At 39.4% G+C, this 26,216-nt stretch overlaps 1 protein-coding gene across 4 annotated transcripts in view; it reads left to right on the forward strand.

Annotated features, from left to right (window-relative positions):
* sh3kbp1 (SH3-domain kinase binding protein 1) overlaps positions 1–26,216 on the forward strand; it is a 115,941-nt gene that overhangs the window by 85,001 nt on the left and 4,724 nt on the right. For 2 of the 4 annotated variants that reach the window (XM_007252319.4, XM_007252322.4), the window contains 8 exons: positions 7,574–7,649; positions 7,745–7,839; positions 18,758–18,859; positions 19,192–19,243; positions 22,357–22,428; positions 22,844–22,985; positions 24,179–24,237; positions 24,934–25,043. In XM_007252319.4, coding sequence (XP_007252381.1) covers positions 7,574–7,649; positions 7,745–7,839; positions 18,758–18,859; positions 19,192–19,243; positions 22,357–22,428; positions 22,844–22,985; positions 24,179–24,237; positions 24,934–25,043 — 708 coding nt within the window. The remainder of the gene's footprint in view (positions 1–7,573; positions 7,650–7,744; positions 7,840–18,757; positions 18,860–19,191; positions 19,244–22,356; positions 22,429–22,843; positions 22,986–24,178; positions 24,238–24,933; positions 25,044–26,216) is intronic. The other 2 variants (XM_007252320.4, XM_007252321.4) reach the window with 2 other exon arrangements.

The following is a 26,216-nucleotide window of genomic DNA, read 5'->3' on the forward strand; positions in this document are numbered from 1 at the left end:
TTTTAATACCATGATATTTCTGTGTCACGATATATTGTATGCGATATAATATTGCCCACCCCTAATTATCATCATTTTTTCTGATTATTAAAATCAGTACTGATATTATTTTTCTTTTTAAAATACAAAGCCTTTAAAAATTACAATATCACACTAAGTGTCTGTTCATTAAATGTCTTAAATATTAATGCCTTTAAATAGGCAGAATATTATTAAGATTTTTTACATTTTGGGGAACTGTGGAGCTGCACATATGCTGGCTAAAAAAAGGCAATTTATAATAAAAATCTTATTTTTTAAGAAAATCTTACCTACAAACTCTCCACAAAACACACTTTATATATACTACATCTAGAGAAGCCAGAAGTTTTAGAAACATAGTTTGGACTGATTGTCAAAATATAAGTATTGACCGCGTTCAGTAATGGAACTTTTAAAGGAAAAATCCCTCTTTAGCACTTGGTGTTTGCATACCAAGATCATTTTCATAACTAGGTATTTTTCATAGCTAGATCATTTTCATAACTAGGCCTTTCCATACCTACATCTTTTTTTCGTAGCTAGTTTTTTTCCATACCAACATCTTTTTTAATAACTATGCCTTTTTCACACAGTGGTGTGAAAAAGTGTTTGCCCCTTCATGATTTGTTTCAGATCATCAAAAATGTGTATATTAGCCAAAGACAACACAAATAAACACAACGTGCAGTTTTTAATTGAGGGTTTTTAATGATAAAAAAGAAACTAATCTAAACCTACATGGCCCTGTGTGAAAAAAAAAAGTATTTGCCCCTAAACCTAATAACAGGTTGGGCCACCCTTAGCAGCAACATCTGCAATCAAACTTGCAATGAGTCCATCACAGTGCTGTGGACAAATTTTGGCTTCACTCATCTTTATAGAATTGTTGTAATTCCGCCACATTGAAGGGTTTTCGAGCATGCATTTTTGCCCAGTCTTATAGTGGTTCACGAACGGTGACCTTAACTGAGGCAAGTAAGGCCTGCAGTTCTTCAGATGTTGTGACCTCTTGTATAAGTAGTTGCTGCGCTTTTGGGGTAATTTTGGTAAGCCAACCACTCCTGGGAAGGTTCACAACTGTTACACGTTTTTACATTTGTGGACAATGGCTCTCACTGGGGTTTGCTGGAGTCCCAAACCTTTAGAAATTGCTTTATAACCTTTACCAGACTGATAGATCTTAATTACTTTCCTGGGTAAACTAAGGTATGATAAACCACCGTTATGTTTTTACACTTTTTCACATAGGGCCGTGTAGGTTTGGATTTTTTTCTCCATTAATAATAAAAACCTTCAATTAAAAACAGCAATTTGTGTTTATTTATGTTGTTTTTCATTAATATTTACATTTCTTTGATGACCTGAAACATTTAAGAGCGACAAACACTTTTTTACACCACTGTAGGTATTTTTAATAACTAGGCCTTCTTCAGAACTTGGGCCTCTTCTGAACTAGTCCTTCTTTAGAATTAATCATTCATCAAACTAGGTCTTCTTCAGAACTGGGCCCACTTCAAATTTGGACCCTCTTCAGAACTAGGCCTGAAAAGCTAGCTCTCAAGATTAGCTAATTTGCTGTTGCATATTTTTTTCTATAAAAAATACCAATAGGTACATAGTCAAACAGTCTTTCCGTCTTTATCATAATTGATTTATTAATTTAAGTTTAATTAAGTTTATTAAGTTTTAGATATTATCTAAAAGTAGATATCTTACTAAAACATCTCAAACACCCACAGCTAACAGCATGACTTCACAAAGAGTGATTGTGTGATGTTTCATGGTAGAGTTGTGACTGGATTAAATCTGTATTTATTTTTTCCCCCTCTAATTTATAGTTCAGCACTTTCTGCGGATATTGCCCAACACCTATATCTGATATCTGATTGGATTCATCTGAAACATATACATACTATATATGTGCCAAAATGTATATCACTAGTCCCACTTAGAGTACATTAATTAAAGCAATACTTAATGCAAACAGAACACCAGACAGGAACAATATGATGCTTTTTTTTTTAACGTTATTGTCTTGCATGTGTGTTTGTGTGTGTGTGTGTGTGTGTAATTGTGGCTGTCCTCTGTGTGGGTATATGTCAGTTTCCTGTTTGTGTGAGTGTGTGTGTGTGTTTGTGTGAGTACTGTATGGAGGTGGCAGACAGAATTGGGGACCTTAAGTCACTCAGGAAGGACATACGATGCCGCAGAACATTTCTGGTGGGGGGGCAGGGGTGGTGGTGGGCATCTCTGTCCCGCCCTCATCCTCCAATATTGTTCAGGTTTAAAGGAAAAAGGAAGCCGTCACTAACTTTCCTGTTCGGTCTGTGCTGTGAGCTCACAGGATGTGACGACGTTGTACTTTGTCTGAAGCGATTGAACCCCTGCAGTGCCAGACAAAGGCTCGGACACGTCTGACCATAAGTGTTCTACAGACTCTTATAGGAATATTTCAGCAGTTTTCAGCCTGTAATCTGCTGAATCTCTATCATACCTCATATCATGTTGTAATTCTGGTGTATTTCTAAGTTCCTCAAAAACTCACACATAAAACAGTGGGCAGTTAGCTGGGCAGTTGCCTCAGCTAATAGGTGTGTTGCAGCAAGTTTGGCGTTCTACTGTTTTTAAGTATCAGGAACTAAATTCACAGTTATTATAAAGTCATGTTATTGACTGTAAGCTATATCCAGATGTATTAGATATAGATTAGGTTTTAAAAAGTGGAAAACACTTCTTTATCAAATCTGTAAATCATAAAGCGTGCACATGCAAAATATCAGAAGTCACACACCATATTCATTGTTAAAAATAAAATCGTATGAGTGAAATTACCATAAAACCAGTATGCATACACTGTATTCACTCTTTAATATCCTAAGGCCGTGTGTTTCATAACTGACATAATACTGATATGAAGACACCGTTTGCTTCATTTAAAATTCATCATAAATTACAGGTTTTGCTATTTCCATAATATGCATATATGCATACTTTTGCATACACCACTTACAATTTGCCCAAGTTTTGAAGCTACCATAATACCAGTATGTACACACCTGGTTCTGTGCATTCACTTAAATTAAAGTTTAAAATTCATAAAAATAAAATTACAATTCGTAAACATCTTAATTGTGATATACATAATAACATGTATCCCATTAAAATTAAAATGCATCCTAAGATAAGAGTGTATTCACTGCAAGATTACATTGCAGTATAAATGCGACCTGCTGACTGTATCTGAGAAGTTCTATTTAGCTTTGCTCTCATTGGTTGACTATCTTTCAGTTCCATTCAATTTCAATTCAATTCTATTTATATTTATGCAATTTTTACAACAAAAGTTGTCACAAAGCAGCTTTACAGAGAAAAAACTGGTCTACGCCTCTTATGAGCGAGCAAATCAGCCTCAAAACAAGCCATATTTTCCTGTGTTTTCAGGGAGGTTTGAGCAATATAATGGCAATACTGTATACCATGGTATCCCCCCTGTGGGAATAATACAATATCTATCTAAAATAATCTTATCTTATTTGATAAATGTCGACGTGTGATGTGGGACAAGTTTTTTTTTCTGTGTACACAATCAAAAAACCTCATTCATTTATGAGCATTTAAGATTGCCACAGGGTGGGGTGCTCCTAAAAATGAGGCTTTATTTTCTAAACATGACTAATTAAAGCCACAGTTACCTAGAACACAGTCTGTGCTATTGTGTTTAGCTTGCTAGCTAACTTAGATAGCCTGTGTAAGCAAAGCTGACTGGCTAAAAATCGAGAAACTGCTGAATCAGTGAGCATATGTGGAGCTTTTTTAGACCTATTAGAAAAGATCTTCTTTTGGCTGCTCAAGAAGAATGTCGACGTTTGTGATATGGGACAAGTTTCTTTTCTGTGTCCATGTAGTACACAACTAAAAAAGCTCTCATTTAAGATACAAATTAGACTTTATTTTCTAAACATGACTAATTAAAGCCTCAGTTAGCTGGAACACAGTCTGTGCTAATGTGTTTAGCCTGTTAGCTAACTTAGCTGAATGGCTAAAAAAACAGAAACTGCTGAATCGGTGAGCATATGTGGAGCTTTTCAGGCCTGTTAGAAAAGATCTTCTTTTGGCTGCTCAAGGCTTTTGTTTATCTGTCTAAAAGTCTCTTGTAGTCTATGAGTTGTTGCCTTTCTAAAACATTTTTTTTAAAAGAAACCCTTTCTGTGAGTGGGTGTGTCTGAAATTTGGAGTAGTACTGTAATTGCACGCTATAATTTTTCCTTCAAACTCAGTGCTGAATATGGAGATATAGCTTTTCAAATGTGAGTTACTATCACATTAGCCTGGACTACCCACATACAAATTTGGCCACGTTTTTGAAACAGCCTGTTTTCCATAACCCTGCCCCCGACATCCGCCCCCCTCCACCTCCCCTGCCTCTTTCTCTCTCTCGCTCTTTCTCACTGTTCTCTCTCCCTGGTCGGGCTAAAGCAGAAGTAACACTGTGAGTGTGTCGTGTGACTCAGGGGGGAGTGAACTACAGCAGGGCTGAAAGTTCCTGGGCTGTTCTTGCTACTATTTCTTCACACACCACACAGGAGATTGTCTCACCTGGGCTTTTACAGTAGCGGCGTATTTCGCTGACATGGACTGTATTTGAAAGAACAAGCAAAGGATAACGTGGCAACCCTGGTAAAGAAAACATGCTTGTTTAATTATCCTTTTTTCTTGTCTGCATCTCTCTGTCACTCTTTTATAGCCTTTTTTAATTGTTTCCCTTCTTTCCTCTGTCTCCTTGCAAAGATCAGCGCAGATAAAAGCAATTTATCTCTAAGCAGCTGTTGTGAGTGTTATTTAGTGCTGCATCTATCAGGGAAATGATGAAGGGGTTTATGGGGGATGTAGTCCTGCATGTTGTGGAAGTGAGGCTAAAAGCAGGGGGGCAACCAGCTGAGTGGGCCCTCAGGGTTCTGTCCGGGATCCAGATGTTGCTCAGATGTTGCCCCTGATGTTCCTGTAATGCTGGTTTTAATGCTCGTCCACCACATGACTCTTGTTAGTTAGTCTCCACCATGGCCGTTATACATGAGAGAGAGAGAGAGATGGAAGGAGGAAGAGGGTGGAGGAGAGGGACGAGAAGGAGGGAGGTTTTTCCTGAGTGAACAGAGCAGTGAGTGTGAGTGCATGTGTAAGTGTGTGTGTGTATTTGACTGTATTAAAGAGCTCGTCTTATGTAGAGTTGGAAGGGATCCCCCTGGTCTATGTTTGTGGAAGGAGTGTGGCCGTATGTACAGTATGCTATTCATATTTTCTCTCTCTCTCTCTCTCTCTCTCTCTCTCTCTCTCGCTCACACACACATACACACACACACACACCAAACTCACTCACTTGATGACATTTACACTATCAGCAGCTACAGCAGTGTACAGCCTTATGATATTTTGATAAACCTTCATAGTATACAGTAGCAGGCAAAACTTTGGACACACCGCATTCAGTGTTTTTTATTATTTTTCCTACATTGGAAGGTTTACATCAAGTAATCATGTTAAAAGTAATAATGTTAAACAAACCAAAATGTAAAGCATTTAGGCGGCTCTTATTTGGGTTGCTGTTAACTTGAGTTTTTTCAAGGCTACCCTTGGTCTTCCTTTTCTGGGATGGTCCTGATTAAGAGCCAGTTTCATCACAAGGTTTTTGATGGTCTTTTTGACTGCACTTAAAGATACTTTCAAGTTCTTGGAATTTTTCAGACTGACTGACTTTTTTTTTCTTTACTTAATTGAGTAATTCATGCCAGAAACATGGATTCGAACATTACTCAAATAGAGCTATTCACTGTATACCACTCTACCTCTTTACAACTTTACACCTGATGCTCTCAAACACATTGCGAGGACAAGAAATTCAAGTAATTAACTCTTGACAAGTTCAGCACAGCTGTTAACTAAAAGCCATTGCAGGTGACTCTAACTCATAAATATGTCTGAGAAAATACCATGATGTACAAAGCTGTCATCTAAGTAAAAGGTGCTACTTATTTTTTGTTGTACTTTGGATGACTGCAGTATTAAATTACAATGCACAACATTTTAAATGTTATGCATAAAATCATATAAACACAGAATTAAATATGTATCCAAATTTGTGACTATATATATTTTTGGTAAAACTCCTTCCACATCTGAAAATGGGTTCTTCAGTACAGGCAATGGTTCTATACAGAATTATGACATCTCAATTTTGAGTTATGTAAATGCTTACGTGGATCTTTTCCTGGTAAAACAGGCCTTCAGTGATGTGAAACAAACTCACCACATGGACATAAACCAAATATTCACATTTTACCTTCCCAAAATTTCTATGGCTTGTTAATTAGCTCTCCAAGGCTAGTTTAGTAGAGGGTAAATGTTTTCCAAATTAAATGTGTCCTGCTTGCTGTCTCACCAGGTCACTTGTGTAGTGTAGGTGTGGTGCACTTGTAAGAGATGACTCGGTACTTGGAGGGGGAGGCCTGTTAAAATCATGTTTTAGGACAGAAGCAATGTTTTTGGAGCAAAAAAACAGAACTAGGCAGGATGGAAAAGAGTAAATTTATGAACAACAAAATGACTACCTTTCTAAATTTAGCTTCACTACACACGAAGAAATGACGCACTTTTTCTGTTTGTTTTATTAATTTCTTTTTAAATAGTGTTTCCAACCAATAAGTAATAAAGTGACAATACTCATTTTTTTGTAGAGCTTTTTTTTTTATTATCACTTCTTCGAAAAAACATCTAAATAAGGTCTTCAGGTATCTGTATGCTGTGCTTTTTCTAAGAAAGTGTGCTTTTACACCTCCCTTTTTGGTCCGTACTTTTAGACTTCTCAGTCCGTTCAGAACTGAAATAGTTGGTGTAAAATGGGTCTTGGTCTGATCAGTTGAACCATGGTCTGGTACTTCTACAGTCTGTTAAAGGAATTTAAGGCAGGCTATTATCACCCATTAAACAACAGAAGAAAAACAGTTCCGGTGTTGTGCTGAAAGCTGACTCTCTTTTGTATGCTTGCACTCCGTGTATGGATGCAAACGCTTACGCTGGTGACTCCTGTACTGTAACTGTGGATTAAACCTTATTCATAAACACATATAAAAGAAACCCAAAGAAGACTATGTTGCTCTAATTCTGCTACATGAGGCAAGACAACGTTTAGCAGAAAGGCAGAATTCCGCACAACAACTGGAAAGCCAAACTGATAACATTCTACAAATCAAACAATGTGAAGTATAATAAGAGTATGTAGGCGATGCAGGCAGGACATAGCAAAGTCCACTTTCTAAACTTCAAACCAAAACTAACCAGACCAAATATATACAAGACAGGTTTTAGACTCGGTCCAGACTTTCAGGTGTAACTTTAACATTGATAGTATTTATTCCCACAGACATTAAGCATACGCCCAGATAAACACTAATGGACACCAGTGTGACTCTTGTGTATGTATGTATGTGTGTGTGTGTGTGTGTGTCTTGTGAATGTTTGTGTGGGATGACTAACTGACATCGTCCTCCTCTTTCCACAGCAACCGACAGCAAAGAAAGCGGCCCCGGCTGTTGCCCCGGAAACCATGAAGACGGAGCCTGACAACAAGGCCAGAGGTAAGAAGAGCGATGAGGCCCGTTAGCTTAGTGGTAGATCATTACTGGAATCGATTCTGTTTGATAAAGGCCTGCTTTGTTGGATCTGCCCACAGCAAAAGAGTTCTGCAAAGTGTTATTCCCATACGATGCCCAAAATGAAGATGAGCTGTCAATCAAGGAGGGAGAAATTGTCACCATTATTAATAAGGTGAGCGGTAGCGTTTTATTACTGAGAGACACGAAAAATACATCATTATATTTAAAGTAGTTTAATCAATATGTTACAACACTGTAGTTTGTGTGCATGAGGAACAAAGTACAACGCTTCCTACTGTCTGCATCATTATAGTTAAAGGCTTCTACATCCTTTTTATTTGTGTCTAAAGGCTATTAAAAAAAACAATGATGCACTGACACACCATGACTGTCAGATTAAAACATTTTTAGTTACTTCTTTTCTAAGGATTTCATATAATTTTATTTAACTAGAAGGTTTTTGTACATTGATTAAAAAATAAATAATAACTTTAAATAAAACCTTGCTACATAACATTTAGGCATATATGATTATTTAATGGATCTGATATTTGCTGTGTTTAGCTCACATCAAAATGTATAAGGATTTATGTCAGTATTGTACAGTAATCATCAAGGAAGTGAGTGATTTTTGAATTGTTACTGACTCACTTTAAAATTGTTATTAAAAAGCCCCTTATGTAAAATTTTTAAATGTTAGAAATGGAGTGATTGTACTCTAGGGCAGACTAGTATGTCTAATATACACTGTGTGATATTAAATAAACATTAACATTTCTAAAGTTATTCTAGTTATTGCAACAGCTCTCAGTTACAGTAAATCTCATGTGCTGCTACTTTAGGTTACACTTGCCAACCACAGCAAAACACAAATATAGCACATAGCACCATAAAGCATTTAAAGATGCAAGAATGAATTGATAGCCTACATTAAAATTGATTACACATTGATTACACATAGTCTAGATGAACGTGCTCTTAAAACAGTTGAATAGGCTGAAGTCCACTAGGTTGGAACATTGTTTTGCTGCAGCAGGCAGATATATGTCTGTACAGAAAGCTCTCTGAGAATGTTGTACAACATTCACCGTAACACAGACATCAGCATCAGGTTTCAGACATCAAGCTAAAAGTCTTTGACATCTTTTCCACTGCAGGGCCAAATGGTTACTAAGGCCACCTAGTACTGTTTCACAGTAGACCTGCTGGATTATTGAAAAAACACCCGAACATGTACTCACTTTGCTCAGATCCGTTTGGCCCTCCAGTGGTAAAGAGGTCTTTGAGTCTCAGGAAAACACTGCTGAGTCTCAGCAGGACATCAGGCGAATTTGCCCTCAAAGGCCAGAACAAACCGCAGAACAAACTGCCTTGGACAGAAACGTTTTTTTTGTTGTTGTTGTTTATGAAGATTAATTTCAGGTGTTGAGCTTACAAGCAATTATTGGCACCAAGTGATCCAGTTAAATAAAGTCAGTATTATTAACATGATACAGGAAGATGACCGATTACTGCACTTAACAACTGGAGTTAGGCAGAGGGCTCAGCCAGGATGCATTATTATTAACCCAACTAACATCATCACTACACTACAGCTGCAAAATAGGCACACAATCATTTTGTCTGAGCGGAACACAACAGCAACTACAATCTGATGCTGGTTTGACACATAATAATTGAGCATAATACTATGTCCATGTTCCATTGCCTCAACTGCCAAGTTAAGAGACCTTCTGCCCTTGCTCCTTTTATTCATATTACCATTGTCAGCCATCTACATCAGTACAATATGAAGTACACAATCATTTACACTTCATAGTTGCTCAAGCAGAACATAGCAACATCTACAACTGACTCAACAAGGATCCAGAAACACAGTGTACTATGTTTATGGTCCATTGCCTCAACTGCCAAGTATTCAGACCTAAAGAGAAAATGATGTATGAAATTACTACAAGAACAAGCAAAAGTTTGCAGATGACATTAAGAGGTGTAGCATATTATTTCTTTGCATTTTCAGTTTCATTTAATGCTGTAAAATATCGGCTATGACTTAAAACCTGAAGTCAAATCCCTACTAGTGTTGTTTATGCTGAAGGCTCTGTTCAGCCAAAGTCTTTGCATAAACAGGATGAAGTTGCTGATGGGCAAAAAAACAGCAGCAACAAAGTACTATTGAGAGGGAAGTGAAAGCAAGATGTAGGTTGTATAGGATTGCTCAGAGATTCACAACAAAATGACATTGATCTCGTGCTCCTGCCCAGTTTGTTGTAAATAGGGCTTCATGATGTACATAAAAACTGGTACTGTCATGGCTTTATTATTTGCGCCACCGTGTGTCCTTAATGAGAACTGCAGGGTATTTTCTTTTTTAGAGTTTCTTGAATTTCAATTGGCTCATATAGTCACATGTTTGAGGTTATAGTTCAGATCAGCCATTTTGTACCCTGTTTTGTAAGAGCTCACATGTTCTCGGGAGCTAACGAGAATCCTTGCAATCCTCACGTGCCGTTCCATGAAGAAGCTTTGCCGTAAGTTTATATTGTGTAAATATGTTGGCAAACATTGTAAATATGTTTATTTCTTGAATGTGTTATTGTTATATAATGATAGATGTCTAACTTAATTGAACTAGATATCCAATCCAGTGTTGCTCATTTTCTTTAATGGAAATGTATATTTGTTTATTCAATTGTGAATTAAGCAGTAAGAAGTATTTTTGTATTTATTTCAGTTTTCACACAATAGAGAGCATTTGGAGCTCATGTTGCTCAGGACATTACAAGTAAAGAACTCTACACTCTACTTCAGCGCCTGTCTTCATTCAAGCCTCTCATATCTCTGTGTTTAGCTATCTGTCGATACATACAGCCCCACGTGTGTAGGGGACAGAATAGTGAAAAGGCAATATCAGCAGGATCAGCACAGCCGTGTTTGTGTCTCAGCCACCACTCCCCTCAAGCCTTATACACAATATTTGCTGTACAATATGGAGGTTAAGGAAGACACAGAACCACAGAAAACAGGACAATCAACTGCTTCATCAGTGAAGTCATTGCTGACCAGGTCCATAACAACAAGTCGTTCTAAAAGCTCCCACAAATCATCAGCAAGTTTGGTAGCTGCCAAAGCACGAGCTAAAGCTGAAGCAGCCCGTGCTCGTTCTGACTTTGTCAAAAAAGAGACTGAACTGATGGTAGAAAAGGCTCAATTGAAAGTTCAGGAAGCTTGTGTAGAAGCAAAATTGACCACACTGCAACATGAAAAAGAAGTTGCTGCTGCTTTAGCTGAGGCAGAATTTCTGGAATCTGCTGCTGCAGAATTGGATTCAAACGTTGGTGCCAAGGCCACAGAGATTGTTGATGTTCCTCAAGATTCCAAAGAAAAGAGGACGATTGATTATGTAAAGAGTCACTCTTCGATGTTTTCTTCTCAGCCACCTGCAGAAAAGCATCAAACCCTGCCTGATCAATCTCTCAGTACCTGTTATGTACCCCTTGGAACAGGCAAAGCATCAGATGACCATGGACATTTTGTTGACAACAAAAGCCCAATTCACATGACTCACATCAATCCTGTTACTACTCCATTCCAAACCACTGCCCAGCGCCAAACAACCCAACCACACAAGCCATCTCCCACCAGGTCAGGTCAGTACCATCCACAGTTTCCCAATAGTACTGTACATCCTGTGTCAGCCCCAGACAACCTGAGTGACATAGCTAGATACCTAGCTCGCCGTGAGCTTGTCACTTCTGGGCTCGTTAAGTTTGATGACCGCCCAGAAAATTACTGGGCATGGAAAGCGTCATTCGCTAATACTATTGAGGGACTTGATCTGACTTGTACTGAAGAACTCGACCTTTTAAGCAAATGGCTTGGTCACCAGTCTGCAGAATATGTCAAAAGAATTAGAGCTGTACATGTCAGTGACCCTGCTACTGGTCTCAATACAGCTTGGCAGCGTTTAGAAGAGTGCTATGGTTCTCCAGAAATCATTGAGAGAGCTCTCTTCAAAAGGCTTGATGAGTTTCCTAAGATCGGAAACAAAGACCCAATCCGGCTTAGAGAATTGGGAGACCTGTTGAGAGAACTAGAAGCAGCAAAACTCGAGGGCTACCTACCTGGTCTTACCTATTTGGACACAGCAAGGGGCATACATCCCATAGTTGAGAAATTGCCATATTCTCTGCAAGAAAAATGGATGAGTCTGGGCAGTTATTACAAAATGGAACACCACGTCCCATTTCCACCCTTTTCTTACTTTACACAGTTTGTGTGTAGGGAGGCTCATATTCGAAATGATCCCAGCTTCGTTCTGTGCTCCTCCAGTGGTACTCCAGCTAAGGCAGAACACTTTCCTAGAAGATCCATTAACACAAAAAATGTGGTCTCTTCTCACAAGACTGAACTTACTGCATCATGTGCATCTACAACTGTTGAGTCTGCAAATCATAAACCTGACGTTGGTCGAAACTGTCCAATTCACAAAAAGCCCCATCCCCTAAAACGCTGCAGAGGCTTTAGAAGCAAACCTCTTGAAGAGCGTAAAGCATTTCTCAAGGAAAATGGCATTTGCTTTAGATGTTGTTCAACAACTGAACACATAGCTAAGGAGTGCAAAGTAAACATTCTGTGCAAGGAGTGCGAGAGCAATGAGCATGTTACTGCCTTGCATCCTGGCCCAGCTCCATGGATGACTAGTCCTGAGTTCAAGCATGGCGGGGAGGAAAAAGGTGACCAACTGTCTTCTGTTAATTCCAAATGTACTGAGATCTGTGGAGATGTCAATGGCTTCCGGTCTTGTTCCAAAATATGCCTTGTGAAGGTGTTTCCTAAAGGTCAACCTGACAAGTCTGTGAAAGCATATGTGATACTTGATGACCAGAGTAATAGGTCACTAGCAAAGCCTGAGTTCTTTGACCTATTTGACCTTAAAGGCCCAGACTCACCTTATACTCTCCGCACATGTTCTGGAATTACAGAAATGACTGGACGTAGAGCTACAAGCTTCATCGCTCAGCCTTTAGATGGAAGTGTAAGTGTACTTTTACCAACTCTCATCGAATGCGAGTACATTCCAGATGACCGCAGTGAGATACCTACCCCTGAAATTGCAAAGCAATATCCCCACCTCAACTCTATTGCACATCTTATGCCATCTCTTCATGCTGATGCACAGATTCTCCTTCTCCTTGGGCGTGATATTCTTCAGGTTCATAAGGTCAGAGAGTCAAGAAATGGCCCGCACAACACTCCTTACGCTCAAAGACTTGATCTCGGATGGGTAGTGATTGGCAATGTCTGTCTTGGTGCATCCCACAAGCCAACAGTCATTAATGTGTATCGCACTAACGTCCTGAAGAATGGCCGTCCTTCTCTTTTGGACCCTTGCCCAAATTACCTTCGTGTAAGGGAGAGTTTCAGTACAGAGGAAAAGCCCAGATGCCAGCCCATTCCAAAATCTCTTTTATCTAATAAGCCAACACTGCACAATGACAAATGTTCTCTTGGAAGTACTATCTTTGAAAGAACTAATGATGACCACAAGATTGCACCTTCTATTTAGGACAGAGAGTTCATTCAGCTAATGGACAAAGAGATGTTCACTGATGATGCCAACAGCTGGGTAGCTCCTCTTCCCTTTCGTTCACCAAGACTACGACTTCCTAGCAACAAGGACCAAGCCAAAAGCCGATTTACCTCCTTATGTCATACACTTCAACGAAAACCTAAGATGAAGGACCACTTTGTGGCCTTTATGCAGAAAATCTTGGATCGAGGACATGCAGAAATAGCACCACCACTGATGAATGGAGAAGAGTGCTGGTACCTGCCTACCTTTGGAGTATATCATCCACGCAAGCAGGATGAGATCAGGGTTGTGTTTGACTCTAGTGCTCGGCATTCTGGCATCTCTCTAAATGATGTGTTGTTGACAGGACCAGATTTAAACAACACTCTGCTAGGAGTTCTGCTGCGTTTCAGACACGAGCAGGTGGCCTTCACTGCAGACATAGAACAAATGTTCCACAGCTTTGTTGTAAGAGAAGATCACAGAAACTTCCTTAGGTTCTTTTGGTTCAAAGACAACATCCTGAAAAATGAAGTTGTGGAATACAGAATGACTGTTCACGTGTTTGGCAACAGCCCCTCTCCTGCGGTTGCCATCTATGGCCTCAAGCGCACTGCTCTACAAGGAGAAGCTGAGTTTGGCTCAGATGCAAAGCAGTTCGTACAGCAAAACTTTTACTGCGATGATGGATTTATATCCTTGCCTTCAGCTGCAGAGGCCGTTGATCTGCTGGAGAGAGCTCAAGATATGCTTGCGGTTTCTAATCTGAGACTACATAAAATTGCATCAAATTGTACATCTGTCATGCAAGCCTTTCCATCTGCTGATTATGCAAAAGATTTCAAAGATCTTGACCTAGATGCCGATTCACTTCCTATGCATCGTAGCCTAGGACTGAGCTGGGACCTTAAAAATGATGCATTCAAATTTTCTTCCTCTATCAGCGAGAGACCATTCACTCGTAGGGGTGTTCTTGCCACTGTAAACAGCTTGTTTGATCCTTTGGGCTTGGTAGCTCCCATCACCATCAAGGGCAAACTCCTGCTAAGAGAACTTACTAGCACATCAGTGGATTGGGATACACCTCTTCCAGCTGAAAAAGAGACAGAGTGGAATGCATGGCGAAACTCGCTTCAAGATCTGGCACAGCTTGATATTTCAAGAGCTTACACTTCAGGCAGTCTTCGTCATGCCCAGCGAAGAGAGATCCACGTGTTCTCAGATGCATCCATAAACGCCATCGCTGCTGTTGCCTATCTAAAAGTAACTGACTGCAGCGGAACATGTCACATTGGCTTTGTCATGGGGAAGGCTAAGTTGGCCCCCACAACAGTTCACACCGTTCCCAGACTTGAGTTGGGTGCTGCAGTCCTGGCTGTGGAAATTGCAGAGCTGGTAGTCAATGAACTTGATGTGAAGTTAGACTCACTGGATTTCTACACGGACAGCAAGGTGGTCTTGGGATATATTTGTAATGAAACGAGGAGATTCTATGTGTATGTCAGCAATAGGGTCCAGCGAATCAGGAGGTTCTCCCGGCCCGACCAGTGGCACTATGTTCCAACCAGTGAGAATCCAGCTGATGTCGCCACCAGGTCAGTGCTGGCAGCCAACCTTGCAGAGACCATTTGGCTTTCTGGTCCTTCCTTCTTGATGCTTCCAACGAGGGCATGTCCAGCTAAACAGACACCTTATGACCTCATCGACCCAGAATCTGATGCTGAGGTGCGGTCTAACATCACTTCATGTGTTGACTCCTCTTCAAACCTTGGTGCTCATCGTTTTGAGCGATTTTCTACATGGAAATCTTTAATAAGGGCCATAGCTTTTCTTATTCATGTTGCACGGTCCTTCAGATCCACCCGTAATCAGCAGAAAGAGTGCAGTGGCTGGCATTATTGCCATAGATCTAATGCATCCGATGTCTTGCTTCAAGCCAAAGCCATAGTCATCCAGTGTGTTCAAAGAGAGGTTTACAGGGCAGAGATCATCAGCCTAGAAAAGGGAATGGCTATTCCCAAAGGTAGCCCACTTTGGAAGCTTAATCCTGTCTTGGATGACAGGGGACTGCTGAGAATAGGTGGCCGGCTTCAACATGCCAACCTTGATGATGAAGAAAAACATCCCCTTGTTGTTCCCAGCCAAAGTAATGTTGCTTCTCTTCTTGTTGAACACTACCACACCAGAGTTAAGCACCAGGGCAGTGTTTTCACTGAAGGAGCCATTCGCAGTGATGGCATCTGGATAACTGGAGCAAAAAGGTGCGTCACAAGCATGCTTCGCAAGTGTGTTCAATGTAAGAAACTACGTGGCAGGACGGCAGAACAGCAGATGGCAGATCTCCCACCTGATCGCCTGAGTACTGAGGCACCCTTCACAAATGTTGGTCTGGACATATTTGGTCCATGGAGTGTATCTACACGTCGCACTCGTGGAGGAGCAGCAAACTCTAAAAGATGGGCAGTCATGTTCACATGTCTTAGTGTCCGGGCAGTACATATAGAGCTTATTGAGTCGATGGATACTTCCAGTTTCATCAATGCTCTACGTCGCTTCATTGCTCTACGTGGGCCTGTGAAACAAATTCGGTCAGATTGTGGCACGAATTTCAAAGGGGCATGCAAAGAGCTGAAAATGTTGCTGGATGATGGGAAAAACACCAGCATATCTCGGTACCTCAGCGAGGAAGGCTGCACTTGGCTCTTTAATCCACCTCATTCCTCCCATATGGGTGGAGTATGGGAAAGGATGATTGGGGTTTCTAGGCGCATCTTGGATTCCATGCTGTCAGAGATCAATCCATCCTGCCTCACCCATGAGGTCCTGTCAACGTTTCTGGCAGAGGTTACAGCAATTATCAACTCAAGGCCTCTGATACCCATCACTACCGACCCAGATGCTCCTTGTCTCCTGACTCCAGCTATGATCTTAACTCAGAAGATCTGTACCATTGTACCTCCACCAGGATCTTATGACAAAACAGATCTTTTCAGGCAGCAGTGGAAAAGAGTTCAGCATCTTGCTGATACGTTCTGGCAAAGATGGAGGCGTGAATACCTCTCAACCCTCCAAGTTCGGAGCAAATGGCAAAAAAGTCTGCCCAACATTAACGAAGGTGATGTCGTATTGCTAAGAGACGACCAAGTGAAAAGAAACCAATGGCCGCTGGCTCTTGTAACGAAGACATTCATTGATGCAGACAGCAAGGTTAGGAAACTGGAGCTCAAGGTAACGAAGGGTGGGACTGTGAAAACCTTTCTTAGGCCCGTTACAGAAGTAGTGATCCTTATTTCTTCATGAGACTATAGACTATAAAGACATTATGGTATTAGGATTAATACCAGGCGAGGAGTGTCATGGCTTTATTATTTGCGCCACCGTGTGTCCTTAATGAGAACTGCAGGGTATTTTCTTTTTTAGAGTTTCTTGAATTTCAATTGGCTCATATAGTCACATGTTTGAGGTTATAGTTCAGATCAGCCATTTTGTACCCTGTTTTGTAAGAGCTCACATGTTCTCGGGAGCTAACGAGAATCCTTGCAATCCTCACGTGCCGTTCCATGAAGAAGCTTTGCCGTAAGTTTATATTGTGTAAATATGTTGGCAAACATTGTAAATATGTTTATTTCTTGAATGTGTTATTGTTATATAATGATAGATGTCTAACTTAATTGAACTAGATATCCAATCCAGTGTTGCTCATTTTCTTTAATGGAAATGTATATTTGTTTATTCAATTGTGAATTAAGCAGTAAGAAGTATTTTTGTATTTATTTCAGTTTTCACACAATAGAGAGCATTTGGAGCTCATGTTGCTCAGGACATTACAAGTAAAGAACTCTAAACTCTACTTCAGCGCCTGTCTTCATTCAAGCCTCTCATATCTCTGTGTTTAGCTATCTGTCGATACATACAGCCCCACGTGTGTAGGGGACAGAATAGGTACTGTTCAGAAATCTGGAAGTTTGTTTGGTCAGGATGATAGATAGAGATGAAAGCAACACTGAGTCTAAATAGAGCTGAGACCAACATTGAGTCTAAATAGAGATGAGACCAACACTGAGTCTAAATAGAGATGAGACCAACACTGAGTCTAAAGAGAGATGAGACCAACACTGAGTCTAAAGAGAGATGAGACCAACACTGAGTCTAAAGAGAGATGAGACCAACACTGAGTCTAAATAGAGATGAGACCAAATCTGAGTCTAAATAGAGATGAAGGCAACACTGAGTCTAAATAGAGCTGAAACCAACACTGAGTCTAAATAGAGCTGAAACCAACACTGAGTCTAAATAGAGCTGAGACCAACACTGAGTCTAAATAGAGCTAAGACCAACTCTGAGTCTAAATAGAGATGAGACCAACACTGAGTCTAAATAGAGCTGAGACCAACACTGAGTCTAAATAGAGCTAAGACCAACTCTGAGTCTAAATAGAGATGAGACCAACACTGAGTCTAAAGAGAGCTGAGACCAAAATAAAGTTTAAAGTGGGCAGAGACCAAGAATGAGCCTTAAGAGGGCTTTAAATCTGAGTCTAAAGGGTGCCTGAGACAAAAATGGTCTAATGGCAAAGACCAACACAGTCTAAACACTGCACAGACCATCATCAAGTCCATAGGGGGCAGAATCTAAGGGCGGGTCTAAAGTGGGCTGAACTTAAAATTGAGTCTAAAAAATTAAGTACAGCACTGAGTGTAAATGAGGCAGAGATCAACACTTATTCTGAAGAGGCCAAGACCATGTCTAAAGAGACATGAGGCAACCACTGAGTCTAACCCTGCGTTCACACTGGAACGCGACGAGTCGCTTGTGTCGCCCAGCGTTTGTCGCTTGTGGGCGTGTCAAGCTCAACGCCCGCGTTTATCATGGTCCAGCCTCCGACAAGAAAAAAGGCACAAAAAAGGAATCACTTGGCCACTTTATTCTCCAGCTATAACTCCCAAACTTGCTGGACTCTTGTGCGTTTCTGTGATTTAACTGCGCTGGAAACGCAGCCGTTCCCACAGACTGATGTGGGTCCACCACGTTCAACAGAAAGAACCGGGAAAGAAACTAGAAATTCAGAGGACGTCGAACCGCCTTGTTTGTGATTGGTCCAAAGAAAAGCTAGGAGCCAATCGGGTTAGAATGTCGCTTCACTGCGTCATAACTCATTTGCATAGAGTTGAGAAAAATTCATCTCCGTGTCGCTTGTCGCTTTGTCGCCTCTCGCGTGTCGCGACGACAAATCGCGCCCTGCCATAGGAAATGAATGGTCGCCTGTCGCTTTCCAGTGTGAACGCAGGGTTAAGTGGGCTGAGACCAAGACAGAATCTAAAGGGAGCAAAGTCCGAGACCAGGTCCCGGAACTTCCTTGAGTACTAGTTAGAAGTAGTAAACAGCATAGAATATTTATCACTGTCATGCCAAAGCTTTGGATCTCCAAATCATTATCATACTCATGGACAATATATATTGTGCAGCTTTTACAATCCCTAAGCCACAAATTTACAATGTGTGTGTGTATTTCTAGGAATGTGCTGATGCCGGCTGGTGGCTAGGAGAGCTGAACGGTAAACAGGGTGTGTTTCCTGACAACTTTGTGAAGCTGTTCATTCCTGAGATAGAGAAAGAGGTAAGAACTCCCATCTCATAAAACCCACACAGACACTGACGCACTGTCCTGCTGTGTCCATGGCTGCAGCTGGACGTTCGCTGCTCATGCCTCTGAGGGCCTCAGTCTCTGGTCATCGTGAGAGCACTGGATATATGGACACACACACAAACACACACACGCACCCTTCTGTTGTGCTCCTTTGCTTCCCTGAATACCCATGCCTGATAGAGCAGCATGTCCTTTGATGTCTGAGTGCTGTGTGTTGCCTAAAGGAGCTCTGTTTTAAAAGGGGCTATGTTTGTGAGTGTGTGTGTATATGTGTGTTTAACTCAGTGTGTGTGTGCTTACAGAGACCTAAGAAACCACCTCCCCCTGCAGCACCGGCGACCAAACACATCACAGGTAACGCATCCATCTGCCCCAGTTTGTGTCAGTCTTTGTTTATGCTTCTATTTTTTAGTGTCTTAGTGGAACATCGAGTGCTTGAAGCATCGTCTGTGTTGGATATTGTCCATATTCATCATTTCCTACACTGGGAAATAAGGATAATTCTACAGAAAGCTTTAGTAAAGAACCAAATGGTCTGGTGTTGCTAATTATCCTTTAGAAATCGGTTAATTTGTTGTTTACCTAATATTTTCAGGCACTAATTGGTCTGAAATTCTTATAGTTAACCTTCTTTTCTTGCCTTTTAAAATTTTTTTGGAAAAAGTTTAAAAATTTTATGGTGTGGGTTTATAAGTGGGATTTTAATAGCACCATTGCTAAACCAGTAAAGCCATGCTGTTGACTTTCAGGAACAAAATGTTTTTCTATTGGGCTTAATGGTTATTGAAGTTCACTGAAAAGTCAATTTCATATAGCAATATAACAGTTGCATAGAGCCCATAAGCCACACACAATGCTCTCTGTTATATTATTATTATTATTTTATTATTAATAATATTTTATTATTAAAACACATTTTAAAGCAGGGTATCATTGTCAACTCCTTCATTTCTGAAAAATAAAAAAGCAAGAAATCTGTAAAAAAAACAAAAAAACAATTAATTATACATTATACCAGAGTTCTCTTCCTTTTTTTTCTTCAGTCGTATAAAAATTGACAAAGCATTAATACTTTTTTTTTTCATTTTTTTCATGTAAAATCAAAATGAAGGGGTGGCAAGCAGGAGTGGGAATACTGTTTAGAAAGCTCCTTCAGCCTTAGATTAGAACTTAGAATTATAATTTTATTTTTGCACAATTAAAAAAAATATGATATGGGCTTATATAAAGCCTTTACAATAATCATCTAAAAAATCCTATAATAAATGTGACTTCAACAAAAGAATATCAAATCCCATCAATATAACACCAAAACAAAAACAGTGAATATGTATACATACAAGAAAACAGTTACAATACGTTTATCAAATTATCTTTTAGACCTTTTTAATAATGTTATATTTATTTATTGCCAAATGGTTAAAAAATATTTTAAATCTTTATCTCACTAAATCGTATTGAAAATGAATGTCTATAAGAGAGAAATAAAGGAAGGTGAAAATTTTGAGACTAAAGAGTTGAATATTGCTTAATCTCTGCATTTTTTAAAGCAATTTATGAATTGGGATATTTCCATCATTTGAGTAATTGTATAAATAAAAACACATATTTGAAATATATTAATCTTAGGTTGCAGAGCAGCTTCTTACAGTTCCTCAGCTAAAAATGCACTCACTGTGCTGGTGGCGCATTCAGAAATAAAAATCTGCACTGAATCCATTAAAAAATCCATAAATATGCTAATGCCCGTATTTACAGTGATGATAAATGGCAGCAGCCATAAAATGGTCTCGTAATCCATTCAGTCGGATGGGAAATAGGAGCACTTTATAGAACATCACGCCATTACATCAGTTGACTGATTTAATAAGCTTGTTCTGTTGCATTTAATAACACTGAATTATGAGATAAACTACCTGTTTAGGATGATTATTGGATTCTTTATCCCACTGTGTACTATATAACTTGCACAGTCTATTAAGGAATAAACAAATGACCGCAGAATAATTGATTTAATGTGTTGTTTAGACACTTCTGTGTCTACAGTGCACTATGTAATGGAAGAGATGGAATAGAGAGAGCACACTTTCATACCTAGTCATTGAACCCCTGCTGGAGATGATGGGAGCAGAACAATAGTGGAATTAACCCTCTGGTGCCCCCTTATGGTTGAAATGGATCCCTGCTGGCAGGCTCACTAACCACATAATGAGGCTGATAGAATAGGCTGGCGAGAGATTAGATTAGCCATAAAGGTCCATGAATGCTAATGAGCTCAGAGTCCAGTTCAGAAACTCTGTCTTGCTGCCGTTACAAATTGCTTCCCTAAAGACTCCAGAGAGAGAGAGAGAGAGAGCATGAGCGAGAGCGAGAGAAAAGCAGAGACGTGAAGAGAAAGAGAAAGATGCCCTGGGCTCAACTGGCCTTATCAGGGAAGCCACATACCAGACCACAGACATGCCTAAGGAAAAACAGATTCATTCAGCAGAAACAGAGCCAGCACAGCAACTTGCTGCCAGAAGCACCTGGCACATCTGGCACTCTCTGCCTATTCTGCAGAACAGAGCATGAAATATTTATCAGAACCAGAAAGAACCCAACTTTTTACATATATATATATAGTTAGATTTTGGCACTACTTTTTCAGCATTTTTGCTCTTGCTGTAGTTGAGGCATAATTTACACTTTCAGTCACAGATGTGTTGAGTTTAGTTTAGATCATTGATGATAAAAAACAAACTTTTGATTGAGGGCTTTACTAGACATGTGCTTTAGAGTCTATAGTTTATAAAATGTTAATAGTTTATGGCAAAGACCCCAGAATAGAATCCATCCATCCATCTTGATTGGTAATGCCATCTGTTATTATCACTACAAGCTATTTATTAGGCTTCCATAGTCAGAGTTGTTCAGCTTTTCATTGAGTTTGGACAATTCTGTCAGTCTACAGTCCAGAATTATTTTTAGGATACAGTCCTGGTTGAGTTGGAAGAAACATTGTCACGCAGTAGTTGAGTTAAGACAGCATTTTGTCTGGGTAGTTGGAATTGGACAGAATATATTTTGTTTATAATTAAGTTTGGACTACTTATAGTTGAGTTTTTAAGGATAGAGTTGAGTTGAGACAGAATTTTGGATCAGACAGAATCTTGTCAGACTCCAGTTGGTTTGAAGTTTTGTTAGGCTATAATAATTGAATTTGGACAGAATTGTGTCAGGCTACATTGGAATTGAGGACATTCTTTTTTCAAGGTATTAACAGAATTTTGCTGGGCTACAGTGTTGAAACTATAGTAGAGCTTAGACAGAATTTTGTCTGGGTAGTTTGGACAGAGATTTGTCCAGCTACAGATGGGTTTGGATTTCATTTCTAAGTTGCTACATTGATTTGGACAAAATGCTCTTGGTTATATTCGGCTTTTGTTCAGTCTTCTTTCCCTGACTGTACTTTATGTACTGCTCCTCAGATAAAAAGACAGAGGTTAAAAAGGTTCCCCCCGAGCGGCCAGAGACCCTTCCACAGCGAGCTGAGGAGAAAGGTAGCTGAAGTGCAGAAAGCTTTCTTTAACTGCAGCCTGAACCTGATCAGCATAACACTGCTTTTAACTCACAAGCTTCTCTTTCTGCTTTGCCTACCATTACACAGGCTTCTGCTTCCCACTGGACAGTTGTATATAAGTAAATACGTGTGTGCGCTTGTGTGTGTGTGCTTATGTGTGGGAGACTTACTCTTGCTTTCCTGATGTGGAAATAAAAGTTCTTAGTTCTCTTACAACATGTGCTTTTCTTTCCTGTTTCATTCAACTTCTCAAACCAACCACAAGCCTTGCCATTCTGCTTGCAGTTCTGCTGTGCACATGCAATACTTTCCACTCAGAGATCGCATCACTTTATTAGAATGATTAAAGGGTCAGTTAAGGTGATAACGATAATGTTGATGATGATGATGTGTAGGTGAAGAGATCCAGAAGCCATCCTTGCCTGCAGTTCCCCCCAAGAAGCCTTTGCCCCCAAAGAACAACTCTCTGAATCGACCTTCCTCGCTGCCCCCTAAACGACCTGAAAGGCCTGAGAGACCAGCCGTGCCCAGCATCCAGTCAGTTATACCTTCTCTCACTCATACACTTGAATTCTTTCATATATTTCTTTATAAAAACTCATGTATAGTCTCTTTTCTTCTTGATGTTGTCAGCTACAATCAGTTTAAAAGGCCCATGCTTTGTTGATAGTAGTTTCATAATCTACACAAAAGGTACTCAAGTTTGAATACTGTCCTTCTGTCCAAAGTCAAATTAAACTGCAAAGGAATGTTTTAGGCTGTCATAACCATGTATATACAGCTCTGGAAAAAAATGTGACCACTTAAAAATGATCAGTTTCTATGATTTTACCAAATTGAAAACCTCTGGAATATAATCAAGAGGAAGATGGATGATCACAAGTCATCGAACCAAGCTGAACTGCTTGATTTTTTGCACCAGGAGTGGCATAAAGTTATCCAAAAGCAGTGTGTAAGACTGGTGGAGGAGAACATGCCAAGATGCATGAAACCTGTGATTAAAACCCAGGGTTATTCCACCAAATATTGATTTCAGAACTCTTGTTTTTTCTTTGCATTATTTGGCGTCTGAAAGCTGCAAATAAATGCTCTGAATAACAATATTTTTAATTGGAATTTGGGAGAAATTGTGTCCGTAGTTTATAGAATAAAACAATAATGTTTATTTTGTTCAAACTTTTACATGTAAAAAGCAAAATCAGAGAAACTGATTTAGAAACTGAAGTGGCCTCTTAATTTTTTTCAGAGCTGTATGTATAGTTACAATAGAGTTAGTGGTTTGGAAGATATGGGTGGAAAAATTAGACATGGATTATGGTAAGCATTGTAGCTTTGCCAAGGATCCATATCTCTAAAAGTTTATAAAGTATGCTGTTTCTAATATCTTTAAAGATTATAGTACGAATTTTATAAGGTTATTCTATAATTCTTAGCTTTTCTGCTTTTGAACCATTTAGAACAGATGTCATTTACAGATATCAGTGTTAAAGTAAGGAGCATGAACAAACACAAAACCTGTTAAGGAGGACTATGAGATAATTATATATCCAAATTTAATACAGAAATATTCTTAATGACGTATGTGGACATTTAGCAAATGGGCCCTTTAATTGATGATAGCTGAAAATATATTATATATATATTACACCATGCTGCATAATATACCTATATATAACACACAAGAAAACTGAATATGTTATTTTATGTGTAACATATTTTCTGCCATGCAGGTGTGATAGTCCTGGTGTAACTCCAGACCGGTCCTGTTCAGACAAATCCAATGATATAGGTGAGTAAAGAAAAAAAAACATGATATTCTGCTCTGCTGATATTCTGTGATTCTGTGAGCATATTGCACTTCTATAAGGCTGGGTTTGCACAGTATACTTTGCATATGGTGAGGTGCTTTGCAACTAATGCCATTTTACATACACAAAAATAATATAATGCAACACAGCATTTTATTTACAGCACTTAAAACTGCTTACTTCATGCTTTGAGTTGCCTTCACATTTATTGTAAACTAATTCACAAAGACATAGACATATTGATCTTTAAATGCCAACCAGTCAAAAGCTATTGAAGAAAGAATTTGAATGTTGACTGATGCTTCAGAAGCAGTTCTCTATTAGTAAAGATTTCTTATTTCTGATTGGCCCATAAAAGTTTAATATACGTGAATGACTGCTGTGCTGTGTTTGCGTGAATGGCACATTAACCCTTTTTGCACATAATTAAAGTTGCACAAAAATGTTCGCTGTGTGAAGCCAGTCTGAGAGTGCATTCATTCTCCATTAAGGATCACATCCCTCGCTCCTTAACAGCCTTTTTTCAGTTGCACTAATAGCTAATGACATCACATGCACACGGTCTGATGTGTCGAGGTACTGTTTTTTTATGTGTTTGTAATGCTGTCTGCTATCTATGTGCTATATGTGTGGTCCTGTGTTTGTGTATGTATATGTGTGTCTCTGCTGGGTGGAAGATGTGGACGACTTCGATTGCATCGTCTCATCCACAGAGAAGCTGAACCACCCCACAGCGTCCAGACCCCGCGTAATGGACCGCCGGCCACGCTCACAGGTCTTCACGTCTGTGAGTACATGCACAGTGTCACTCGCTCTTTCATGTGCAAACTTGTACACTGTGTCATTTTTTTATATCTTTATTTAGTTACTTATTTATTTTACGTTCCTTTACTTTGAGTTAAGTTTAAGTTTAAAAGATGGTGTGAGGATAGTTTGGCCAAATATACTAATTTATATGAATTTCCACTACAAAGAGTGTAAGTTTATACCCCACCAATTAGCATTGTGCACAAATTGTATGCATGAATTTTTACTATTGACCTAAAGCAGCTGTTAGTGTAATAGTCGGTTCAGTGCAGTGGGGAACAGTTCTGCTTTTCATGTGACGGACTAGAGTTTAATTCCCTAGTTTAATCTTACCCCTTTTGGTAAGACTTTGGTAAGACTACTAACACTACACTCATTGATTTACTTGTGCAATGGGATTCAAATATAAGTCACACTAGATTGGAGCTTCAGCCCAATGCCAAAAACATGTTAAAACATGTTATTAAATCAAATATGGTACAACTAACAATAAAATGCTTGTACAGCTATCCACTCATATCGTTTTATCATATATTAAAAAATAGAAATATGTATAAACACATTTTTTTGACTCCCCATATATGTGAACACACCTTCTAATAAAGGAACGCATTGCTGACACACGTGCAAACGCTCACTCTGCTCGTCTAGTCCCTGTAAATACTGAAATACTGTGAATAGAAAAAGACACTCTAGATAAGATAAACATGAATGTCTAAAGCCAGGCATAGGCTACAGACATGTTAGGCCGCACTGATTCCTTAGAATGATGGTGCTCCGCCCATACTTTTGAAATGAGATGTTTAGTGATTATCCAAGATGCTGACATCACTAACATTTTTGTCTTATCACGGAATGCAATCTAATTCTCACAGCAATGCTCACAGAAATCTAATAGAATGTCTTCCTTGAACTGTAGAGGCATAGAGGATAAAGGTTATTTAAATGCCTTGTATTTTGGAACAAACAATGAATGGTCAGGGGTCCCATAACTTATGTCCATATACTGTATATAAATAGGACTCATAATATGATTACCATGTATCATTAGATCTTAAAAAAACAGGCAGAGTTAAAGCACCAACAGCTGGGGTCAGCACAGCTTCATATAGTATTTTGTTATTTGAATTGTCCAGTACGCCATGGAAACACG

The sequence above is a fragment of the Astyanax mexicanus genome, chromosome 1 (assembly GCF_023375975.1).
Source record: "Astyanax mexicanus isolate ESR-SI-001 chromosome 1, AstMex3_surface, whole genome shotgun sequence".
Classification (NCBI taxonomy): domain Eukaryota; kingdom Metazoa; phylum Chordata; class Actinopteri; order Characiformes; family Acestrorhamphidae; genus Astyanax; species Astyanax mexicanus.